Source organism: Glycine soja, chromosome 16, assembly GCF_004193775.1.
Source record: "Glycine soja cultivar W05 chromosome 16, ASM419377v2, whole genome shotgun sequence".
NCBI classification, from domain to species: domain Eukaryota; kingdom Viridiplantae; phylum Streptophyta; class Magnoliopsida; order Fabales; family Fabaceae; genus Glycine; species Glycine soja.
The window spans coordinates 28,660,925-28,672,676 of record NC_041017.1 but is presented as its reverse complement, the minus strand read 5'-3'; the positions used below and the strand labels follow the sequence as shown (position 1 = coordinate 28,672,676).

Sequence of the window (11,752 nt, the reverse complement as noted above, 5' to 3'; positions counted from 1 at the left end):
TTTCCTGTTAGGTCATTATCTTAAAAAAAAAATTAACGTAGAGCAATAAATTCAACATACAAACAAATATCATACATCATGTTTGTATAAATATATGGCTCTTTTATTTATTTTCACTTCATGAAATGAAATATTCCCATACATTTCATATCACACTTCCTTATAATTTAAGGGGGGGAAACAAATGTGGCATGGGATTTATACGTTCTTAACAAGGTGGATGTTTATTTCAGTTTATATTTAGAGATATTAAATATTTTAAAAACTCTTTAAAAAGAATTTCTTAAAAATACGTATTTCTTAATTCATACAAAAAGTATAATTAAAATTTTTATTTTAATATCTTGACATGCCATAAAGTTTCAGAATGATTCTCATTACTGTAATATTTATATATGACTTACAAAATATAAAGAAATTTAAATTTTTCTTCTTGGAGTAAATGTTTGTTAATTATTTTTTCGAATTCAGAGGGCCTTTAAAATTTTCCTCTTCGATTAGTCAAGTGAATCCTAGCAATAAAAAAGAAAGTTAAGTGAATCCTCTTTAATACTTCTGCAGTTTTAATATCTTACTGGAATTTTGAAAGTAAAATGTTTGATAATCACCCATAATACTCCTTACAACACTTTAGAAAGAGAGAATAAATAAATAAAAATATAGGTATAATAGGTTGATGAGGTGATAGTAAGATGTTTAAAAAGTTTAAGTATTCTTTTATTTTGTAATTTAGTATATTTTTTCATTTTATCCTTAGAAAGTTATTTTTTATTTTTAGTTCTTATAGATTATATTTATTTTATTTTGTTTTTAAAACATTTTGGATAAACATTTTAAATAATAAAAAAAGTATTATCTAAGACATCACACATGAAAAAAAATAAAAAAAAATAATTCATAAAACCTAAAAATAAAAAAATAATTTTACAAAAAGAGAAAATAAAAAACATCAAATTATAATAATAAAAAAACATTTAAACCTATTTAAAATAATAAATGTTTTCATCCTTTGACATGATAGGCATTTGTTGTAAACTGGACCAGCAGGTGCAGGTGCACCGGTACAGGGTCGGGGGTATGTCGGTAATTTGCTTCGACAGTGAATTGTGAGAGACGAATGTTTCTTTCTTCTTCTTTAGCGCGGTCGTTAAATTTGTTTGAATAAAATAAAAGCTGAAAATTTAGAGTGAACTGCAACTAACAAACTAAGAAGGAGACGCCATATCCTTCTCCTCACTATTTCAAAAGCAACACAACACACTCACGTTTTTCATGCTTTCACCCCCCCCCCTCTTTTTTTTTTCTCCCCTTTTCACTCTCATTTTTCATTTTCCTCTTTAACTTCGCATCTTCGTGCAGCTCAAGAATCTTCGACTTCCACTGCTCGTTCCATCATCTTCTTCTCTCACCGTTCTCGTTTTCGATTGCATTTGCGCAGGTGAAGAAACGCACGCTTCAACGCTCGTTTTCTGTTTTCCTTTTTCCGATTCTCTTATAATTTCGTTTCGCTTTTTTGTTCCTCTTTTTCAGATGCTGATTTTTTAAACTTCCACATTCTGCTTTTTTTTTTTTTCAGACTACCGAGGCCAGAAACCTTCTCAATTTTTCTTTCTTTAATAATGCTTATTACTTATTATTATCATTCATTTTTATCGTCGTTGTTTTTATTAGTATTATTTATTATTTATGAGGAGTTGAGGACTAGTTTTTTTTTTTAATAATTTGATGTAGAGTTATGTTTATGCTGAAAATGTGAATTTCCCTGTGTTTGATCGATAATGATATATTAATGTTTACTATCTGAAGCTCAGATTTTAATTCGGGATTAATTTTAATTTTTAACGGTTTCTTCTTAAACACGGCAAAATTTGCGTCACATTAACGGTTCAGCTATGAGGCACTTTGCAATTTTGGTTTTCTTTTTAATATAATATTTTGTTTAAAATTTATCCTATTTGTGTGATCGGTTTGTTGGATTATCTTCCACATGATAAATTAGGGGAACTAGAAACTCAACAGAAAAGAAACAGCTAAGATTTTTTAGTTTAGTAAGATAATTACGTCCATTCAATTTTTTCTTTTCTTCTGGCAATCCGTCTCAGAAATTTTGTTTCCAAATTTCTCAGCACACCAAGTTGGTGAAGAATTTTCTTTGAAAATCATTAATAATTTGACTCCCCAGTCTTTGTCGCCGTTGGTAATAATTTTCTTTAACAAATTCTAAAATTTCAAATGTTCCATGTGAGGGAGAATTTGACAGTCTGTTTCTGTGTCTCAAGGAACATCTCAGAAAACTCCAAGTTCTTCCATTAGAATACGTAGAGAACCTCATTTTTGTGTCAAAATTATAGGAGCATGTCATGCTGGTTTATTATTATTTTTTGCCGCTCTCTGACACCTTTGAATTTAAAATTGCATAGAACAATATCACTCTTTTGATTTTCTTTGCTTGTTTATGGTGTTGTTGTAACCTTTGATTAGTTTGTTGCCGCAGATAATGAATGGGGGTTGAAAGCTTCGGTGGCCCTTGTGTTCCATACCATCCCAGCAATAGTACAACATAAGTTTCAAAAAAAGCAACTGAAAAGTAATAAAATAAGTGAATGTTGAAGTGGCCTTTTGGGGTGCTTTGAATTCGGGACATGGTCCCGTTGTCATTGGTGGAATTGAAGGTTTGCTAGAAAAGAAAGTTGAGAAAATGGGTTCCATTGCAGAGGAGGAGGCTATGCCAAACCTAGTAGGCAGTGAGGAAAGGATTCTTGTTTCTGTTCGTGTGAGACCTCTGAATGAAAAGGAGCTCATAAGAAATGATCTTTCTGAATGGGAATGCATTAATGACACAACCATCATGTACAGGAGCAACCTTTCAGCTACAGAAAGGTCACTGTATCCAACAGCCTACACATTCGGTACACATGGGGTTAATTTAATTTGCTTTTGCTTCTTATAATGCTGCCTGGAATGTGAAAATGTTTTCATGTGTTTGAATGGTTATTTATTTATTTCTTGAGAATGGTCTTTTATTAATAACATAAGGCTGAATGAATTAGCTTGGAGAATGTGGTGGGAATTCATCATAATTGATGTTGAGCACTCAGATTGTTGGAATCTTGTGGGGTTCAATCTAGGGCTCTTCGGGATCTTTGTTTAGTCATAGTTTTGTTAAGATGATTCGTCAGTTGTGATCATTCTGCTTTGGAGAAAATTTGTATAAAATGTCATAAATCCACTCGATTTTATACATGGAAATAGAAGGAGACCATACTTTTGGGTTTTATTCCACTAGTCCAACATGGGTTAATAGCTAAAATTGCTTCCCTCTGTTAATCCACCTTGAGTTTTTTTATTTATTTTTCTTCTTTATTTTTTGTTGTAGATCGAGTTTTTAGGACTGACAGCCCCACAAAGCAGGTGTATGAAGAAGCAGCTAAGGAAGTTGCTCTTTCAGTTCTCAGTGGCATCAACTGTGAGTTTTTCTTCCTTCATAAGAATGAATGTCCAAGGAATTTCTATATTAACAACTTCGGCCGGGCCAATTTGATCTTTGATTACCTATTTGATCAGCAAGCATTTTTGCTTATGGACAAACAAGCAGCGGAAAAACATACACCATGAGTGGTATAACAGATTTTGCCATAGCAGATATTTTCAACTACATAGAAAAGGTAAATGAAATCTGAACTCATCAATGAATCACTGCATTGCTTTGTTATTCTCAAATCCTTACATTGGTTATATTTTTATTTTTCACAGCACACGGAAAGGGAATTTGTTTTGAAGTTTTCAGCATTGGAGATCTATAATGAATCTGTCAGGGACCTCCTTAGTGTGGACAGTACACCTCTTAGACTTCTTGATGATCCAGAGGTAAATATATTTATCAGTTTTTTTTCAAAAAACTGGTGCTTCTACATTTTACTGAACAATTTGCAATTTGCTTCTCAAAGAAAGAAAGAAAAAACTTACAGTTTGCAATTTAAACAGAAAGGTACAGTTGTTGAGAGACTCACAGAGGAAACTTTAAGGGATTGGAGCCATTTTCAAGAACTTATTTCTTTCTGCGAAGGTAGGGACTAAGGATAATTTGAATGACCTTGCTTCAATTGAGTTATACAGACTTACTTTCTTTGTCTATTTTTCTTTTTGCTTAATTTTCCTCATCACAAATCTTCTGTCCAGCTAGAGCTGACTGCTTAGTTATCATAAAATTGATTGCATTTTTTCAGCTCAAAGGCAGATAGGGGAGACTGCCCTGAATGAAGTGAGCTCCAGATCTCATCAGATTCTCAGACTGGTACTTATGTTCCTATTTTTGTAATTTTGTCCAAGGGAAGAGAACTTTACAGCACCTCATCGCTAAGATTCCTAAATAATGTGATTCTTCTTCAGACAATTGAAAGTTCTGCTCGTGAATTTCTGGGAAATGACAAAATGAGCTCCCTTTCTGCTTCTGTGGTACGACTGATTCACTCAGATTACAGAAAAATATAGAAGAATTACTCTGTTACTTGAACAATAATTGGAAACCAAAATGATATTTTTTTTCGGGTACAGAATTTCGTTGATCTTGCTGGGAGTGAGCGTTCATCCCAAACAAATTCAGCTGGTACGAGGTTGAAAGAGGGTTGCCACATAAATCGTAGTTTACTAACTCTAGGAACTGTCATCCGCAAACTGAGGTTAGCTTACAAAGTTTGCAATTCAATATTTATTTTACTCAACTAAATGCACACCGTCTCCATATCCTTTTAGCCTTACGCAGAACTTTAACCCCCATGAAACTGAGCTGTGGGTAAATTTGAAATAGTAAAGATACGTGTTGGATATAGAGAAGTTGGAAGATTGTTCACTTCTGTACACATGACTTTTTTTTGGCTACGAGAGGTTATTTTTCTTATAAAAATAGCATATGGTGATTGCTTAATCTCGCTTCAAAATTCAAATGAGGTGATTTTGATTTACTGATCTATCTAACGGTGACACCTGCAACGCAACTGTATTAATATAAAAAAAGATACCTGCATAAAGTTTCTCTGTCGTTTCTCTCTATCTTTTTTCTCTGTCGTCTGCCATTTCACTGCTCACTTTTATGCATGATCTTGACACTTGATTAACTGGTTTGCTTTCTCTCTGTTTTCGTACGTATCTTCTACTTTTGGTACAAATAGATTATATGTTGCAAATATTGACACCTTGTGAAAGAAACACAAATATTTACCATGTAATGCCCCAAACTCTAGGATGCTCCTTGATCGTGTATTTACATCATTATTATGCAATAATCTGGCCAATTGATTCTGTTATTACCAAGTTTATTACTTTGGGAATTATGAAAAGGTGAAATTCTTTCAGACTGATTTTTTCTTCTTTCATAAATTTACTGAATGCGTCGATATAATCAATATTTGATATAGTTTTGGGAAATATTTTTTTTCGATTTTATCTAAAAATGATTAATTTGATGGCAGTAAGGGGAGAAATGGACATATTCCTTTCAGAGATTCAAAGCTAACCCGCATACTGCAGTCCTCATTAGCAGGCAATGCTAAAACTGCAATCATCTGCACCATGAGCCCTGCAAGGAGCCATGTCGAACAAACAAGAAACACCCTTTTATTTGCAAGTTGTGCTAAAGAAGTGACAACTAATGCAAAAGTCAATGTAGTGGTGTCTGATAAGCTGTTGGTCAAGCAACTGCAAAAAGAGTTGGCTAGACTGGAAAGTGAGTTGAAAAATTCAGGGCCAACCCGCCTTAAATTTGATTCTGCAGCATTGCTGAAGGAAAAAGACCTCCAAATTGAGAGGGTAAGTATCAACATTTTCACAATTAAGATTCATTAAGTTTATTATGCTTTGAAGTAGAATTTGTTCTACATCTCCGAGGTCAAGGAACATTTCTAAAATTGCTATTGATAAATTAATGAAATATATTAGCCACATAGTTGCATGAGGTATTTGCATTTCCTTAAAAAGAGTAGATTGCATTGTTTTTAAGGTATTAGATTTTTTTTTTTGAATCAGCTTGGAAGGTAGTAGATGACTAGATGTTCTCATCAGATTGTTGTTTCATTTCATCTGGTCCTGTAATGTTCTGCAGTTCATGGTTTATTCCACACCTTCCCTACTGTAGAATCTCTTTAGCTAGATACTTCTGTATATATTAACTTTTTATATTGAATTATTCTTAGATAAAAAGGGTGAGCTTTGGCATAGGGGTTCTCATTTTAAGGTCCTACCCTGAGTATTCACATAACAATCAATTTCAGTTGGCCTTTTTTTTAATAAAAAAAATTCATTTTGGGGAGATACCTTCAAATGTTTTCTACTATGTATCGTTACTGATCATTTATATGCCATCAGCATGAGTTTTAGAATGTACGAGGAATGAGGATACTGTAAGTTCCTTACGTATGTGTTTCTTTTTAAGCTGTAATCGGAAATATGAATCCTGTTGTTGTCCCTCTGTGCTTGCAGCTAAAGAAAGAGGTAATGGATGTTTCGATGCAGCGGGACCTTGCTCAATCTCAAATTAAGGACATGCTACAAGTGGTTGGAGATGATGCGTCCTCAACTGAGCTGGTAAGTGTACTGTATTTGCCTACTCTAAAGCATTAAAAGTACTAACTGGCATTCCTTTTTAATCCATTTTATGTTCAAACCCAATCTTCAGGACAGTTTAGGTCATCAATATCCCAAATTACGTGTGCGAAGTTCATTTGACTTTGAAAATCAAACAGCCGAACGACCAAATTTATCAAATTTTGACTGCATTGAGAGTGTCAGATCTTTTGATGCATCTCAATATTCAGATGGGCACAGTATTAGTTCTGATGATAACTATTTCCAACTCCCTGATTTGCAAAAGAACCTACCCGTCAGGATTTCTTCCCCTGCGATTTCTATTGTAAGTGGTGATGCTGCAAAGAATGATTTGGATCAGAAAAACGTTGAAGATAGTATAGGGGACCGTTGTAGGGAAGTTAGGTGCATTGAGTCAGATGATCTAACTACAAACACACACACACACTCTACTGCATCATCTCCAGCAGTCTCAGGATTAACTGAAGTTGATAATAGAGACAAAGAAAATCTAGATTTGTGTTCATCTGGGTTAAAGGACAACAAAGAAATAAACGGCTTGCAAGAACGTTTTGTTCTTCCCTCTCCTGAGAAAATATCTCCATGTCCGACACAAAGTAGTGCATCTAGTTCTAAAACCATGAAATTAACCAGAAGCAGAAGTTGTAAAGCAAGTCTCATGAGAGATCCATTTTCAGATTGGTTTGACCAAGAAGAAATGATTCAGAATACCCCCCCAATAGGAAGACCCGGGGGCCTTCAAAGGAAGACTTATACACTCAATTATAATCCCAATGCTGAGAGGTTATCATGGGCTGGTTACGAGAATTCTCTGGGAAGAGCTTCTGATGCACAGAATATGAAATCTTCCACCAATAATGGAAGTTACAACGATAATTCTTTAGCACCTGTAAGAAAAGAAAAGAATGATCTTGAAAGTTCAAATATGCAAGCGAATCTTGAGGTATGCTTCTATTGTTCATCTTCCTTTATTTGTTATTTTTGTTTCTTTCTGTCTTCCTCGGTCTTGTTTGCAAATGTTGATGGCTAAAATGTCAGTTATTTGATCTAAACTGAGAATGTTTCTAATCTACTGTACTGATTCACTTTTGTATTTTGGTTAACCATGCAAGTGATGGAAGTAGCACGTATATATTATTAACAAAACCCTTATAATGAAATTCAGCCAGTGATTCTTTCAGTTGTTTTGCATGGCAGGTTCAAGAGACAGGAATGGAGTCCGATGTTACTACAAAGAAGTTCAAAGATGTTGGTTTGGACCCATTGCAATCTGAGGAAGAAAAACAGTTGGAATGGCCTTCAGAATTCAAGCGGCTGCAGAAAGAGATTATTGAACTCTGGCATGCCTGTAATGTTTCATTGGTTCACAGGACTTACTTTTTCCTTCTGTTCAAAGGAGACCCTTCAGATTCTATCTATATGGAAGTAGAGCTAAGAAGGCTGTTCTATCTCAAGCAAACTTTTGACCAAGGGAATCAGACTGTGGAAGATGGACTTACCCCTGAATCAAGGTAAGATTTCAAGTATTCAGTTTCTTTTAAAAAAATTCTCACAAGTTTTTATTTCAACTACAAAAGTTTAAACTTTTGTGTAATTACAAAACCTACAATGCGTTCCTTTTGCAAGCAGCAAGAGGTATCTTAGAGGAGAAAGACAGATGTTGAGCAAGCAAATGCAGAAGAAGCTGTCAAAATCTGAAAGAGAGAACCTGTACAATAATTGGGGAATTCGTTTGAGTTCAAAGAACAGAAGGTTGCACTTGGCCCATCGCTTGTGGTCAGAATCAGAAGACTTAGAGCACATTAGAGAGAGTGCCACCATTGTTGCAAAGCTGGTTGGTTCAGTAGAGCCAGATCAGGCTTTTAAGGAGATGTTTGGGCTCAACTTTGCCCCAAGGCGCACAAGAAAGAAATCGTTTGGTTGGACAGCCAGTATGAAGAATATTTTGTGAGCTTGATTTGATTGTCTAAGCGAATTGTTTTTAGGAAGTTTGATTTGGCCATGTAAAAATTCCTCCTTTGGCTCCATTTAACATAGGGCATTCTTTTTTTCCACCTTCTGAAAACAATATTTTTTCTATTGTATGTTTCTAACCCTGATTGCTACTTGATTGATAAAAAGGTTTATCAAGGATGTACAATCCCAAGGTTACAGATTTCTTTTGTACAATGTGCTTGACTAAGAACAACTGCACTTACTGTGCTCAAAAGAATGCACAATAACTTGTGAACCATTAATATAAATACATAACGACTTTCTATATTTTAGTATAAAAACTTCAACAGTAATTTTATATATTTCTAATTTCAAATTATATAACATCTCTCCCTTCTTTTGAAATTTTGTTTTTAACACTAAGCTTTGTGATAAATTTAGAATTATTGTAGATTTATTGTATATTTTTACCTCATCCCAAAGCAATGATCCTAAACTAAGTTTTTCTTTCTTGTAAAATTGGCAAAGTTTAGATTTCATTCCTACAAAAATTTTGGTTCATTTTTTCACCATAAAAAATTTACAATATCATTTTTTTTCAGAGAAAGGTTCAAATATTTGAACATACGCTGTATGACATATGTAAGATAACATTGTATTTATATCTTTTACATGCATAATTGATGTAAAAAACCATCAATCTAGTTTCTGATATAACCAAATCTTATTCTTAAAAAAAAACACATCTTGTAGGAATAAAATCCAAAATTTTCCAACTTTATATATATATATATATATATATATATATATATATATATATATATATATATATATTAGCCTTCTTATAATAAAACTCCATGAAATACCTCCACTAAAATTTCATCTAGACTTCATCCTATACAACCATAATTTTATTCCCATAAACTTTACAAGCCCCTATTGTAAACTAACACCGATCACCATACTTAAGTTTCTCCCCCTTAAAATTGCCATAAAGCCCTCTATCAATTGTGACCCAAAGTTATCAGGGATATGCTAGGTGCACCCAGCATTATTGCTGGTGCACCCAGCAATTTATTGAAAGGTCAATTTTGCCCTTCATTAAAAAATTTTAAAACACTCCCTCTTTTCTCCCGGATTCACTTTCTGCTTCTGCTTTTGTTTCTTTTCTTTCCTCTTCCGGGAGCGTTCTCTTCCACCGCAAGCCACCGCGAGCTCAGCTGCTGCTTCTTTCGCCTGGACGTCATTGCCGTTCGAGGTAAGTTTCATTAACCTTCCATTTGGTTTTATTATGCACTGTGTAGTTGTAGCATTAGGCTAGGTTAAAAGAACCTTAGGTTAGCAGAACCATAGGGTAGAAGACGAGAGCAGGAGGTGCCGGAAAAAATGGGGAAAGGGGGCTGACGGCGAGGCTTCCGGAAGACCCGTTATGGGTTCTTCCGGAACTTCCGGAAGAACATTTTCCAGAAACTTTCCGAAAGAAGTGTTCTTCCAGAAATCCCAAACGTTTTCCGGAAGAACCCTTCTTCCGGAAAGTTTCCGGAAGAAATTATTCCGGAAGAACACTTCTTCCGGAAAGTGGTTTTTTTTTCTTTTTTTTTTAAAACAAAAATTATTTTTGTTTTTTTTAAATGAATTATTATATTTCTGTTGATTATTTTGTTTTATAGATTTTATGAAAAATGAGGTTTGGGTTTTTGATGTCATGTTTTTTTTATAATTTACATTGTGTATTTTTATTAAATATTAATTTGTAAATTTTTTTTTTTTTATAAAAGTGGTTGTGTTTGTTTTTGTTTATTGTTGATTTTTTAAATTAGTGTTTTTTCTTTAAAAATGAAGTTTTCTATTTTTATAATTAAAGTTGTGTGTTTTGGAAGTTTTATAAAAATACTATTTTTTTTAAATTAATTAGTTTTTTTTATTATAAATGAAGTATTTTATTTTCTAAAAAAATTGTGGATGTTTACTAAATAATTTTTTTTACATTAGTTGTTTAATTTTTTTAAAAAAATTAAGTTGTGGATGTTTAGTAATGAATTATTTTTATATTAGTTGTGTTTTTTTTATAAATGAAGTTATTTATTTTTTTTAAAAAAATTAACTTGTGGATGCTTACTAAGTAATTTAGTTGTGTTTTTTTAAGTAATGAAGTTTCTTATTTTTTTTTAAAAATTAAGAGTTGGATGTTTACTAATTAATTTTTTTTACATTAGTTGTGTTTTTTTTATAAATGATGTTGTTTAATTTTTTTTTTAAAATTAAGTTGTGGATGTTTAGTAATGAATTATTTTTATATTAGTTGTGTTTTTTTTATAAATGAAGTTGTTTATTTTTTTTTAAAAAAATTAACTTGTGGATGTTTACTAAATAATTTAGTTGTGTTTTTTTTTAATGAAGTTGTTTAATTTTGTTTTTAAAATTAAGTTGTAGATGTTTATTAATAAATTTTTTTTACATTAGTAGTGTTTTTTTTATAAATGAAGTTTAATTTTTTTAAAAAAATTATGTTGTGTATGTTTTAAAATAATTTGATTGTCTTATTTGTTTATAAATAAAGTTGTTTTTTAATAAAGAAAATTGTGTATATTTTGACTGAAAAAAATACGTGTTCGACATGATTTGCAGATCATGGCCAGAACACGAGGTTTAGGTCGTGCGATAGATAGAGTTGTAGGCAGAGATAGACCTGCTGAAGAGGATGCTGCTGATGTTCCTGAGAGGCGTAGACCTACTGCCTCAGCCCGTAGGCTACGCGTTCATCAGATGATTGCGGAGGGACGTGATATGGCTGAGGACGTCGCTGACATGACTGACGATGTCCTTGAGCAGGCTACGGAGGCACCTGAGATGCGTGCGGACGCACAAGGTGCTGATAGTGGTGAGTGGTCAGATGGTGATGATGCTGCTGAGGGATTCCCTGGTGGTCCACGAGACCCGTCAGTGCTCACATCATTTGCCGAGCATGTTGCACATGCCGTTTGGAGTGGACAGGTATTTTTATTTGTGAATTATTTATCATTGTTGATTTATTTGTTTGTGATTAATTTTTTTTAATAATTGTATAATTTATACTTCAAATAGAGAACGTCCTGATTTGAAATTAGTGTCACATGGGAGGAAGATGACACTGATTGGGAGGCCAGTGCCTGAGATTGAAGGCCTGGTGGCTACCACTGGATTAAGTCCACTGATAGATTGTTCAGTTATTACTGGC

The 11,752-nt window shown here is 33.3% G+C and overlaps 1 protein-coding gene across 2 annotated transcripts; it reads left to right on the top strand.

Annotated features, from left to right (window-relative positions):
* The first annotated feature begins 1,185 nt into the window (after nucleotides 1–1,185).
* LOC114389380 (kinesin-like protein KIN-7G) lies at nucleotides 1,186–8,769 on the top strand. 2 transcript variants are annotated; one of them, XM_028350042.1, is made up of 14 exons: nucleotides 1,186–1,438; nucleotides 2,495–2,909; nucleotides 3,377–3,466; nucleotides 3,565–3,665; nucleotides 3,754–3,867; nucleotides 3,985–4,066; nucleotides 4,227–4,294; nucleotides 4,390–4,455; nucleotides 4,555–4,679; nucleotides 5,469–5,805; nucleotides 6,475–6,579; nucleotides 6,671–7,543; nucleotides 7,798–8,111; nucleotides 8,230–8,769. In XM_028350042.1, exons 2-14 carry the CDS (start codon nucleotides 2,699–2,701, stop codon nucleotides 8,549–8,551), a joined length of 2,808 nt encoding a protein of 935 aa, XP_028205843.1. In that variant the 5' UTR covers nucleotides 1,186–1,438; nucleotides 2,495–2,698; the 3' UTR covers nucleotides 8,552–8,769. The 2 variants fall into 2 exon arrangements, with proteins under 2 accessions (XP_028205843.1, XP_028205844.1); XM_028350043.1 differs by lacking the exons at nucleotides 1,186–1,438; nucleotides 2,495–2,909 and adding an exon at nucleotides 2,994–3,296.
* The last annotated feature ends 2,983 nt before the right edge of the window (nucleotides 8,770–11,752 follow it).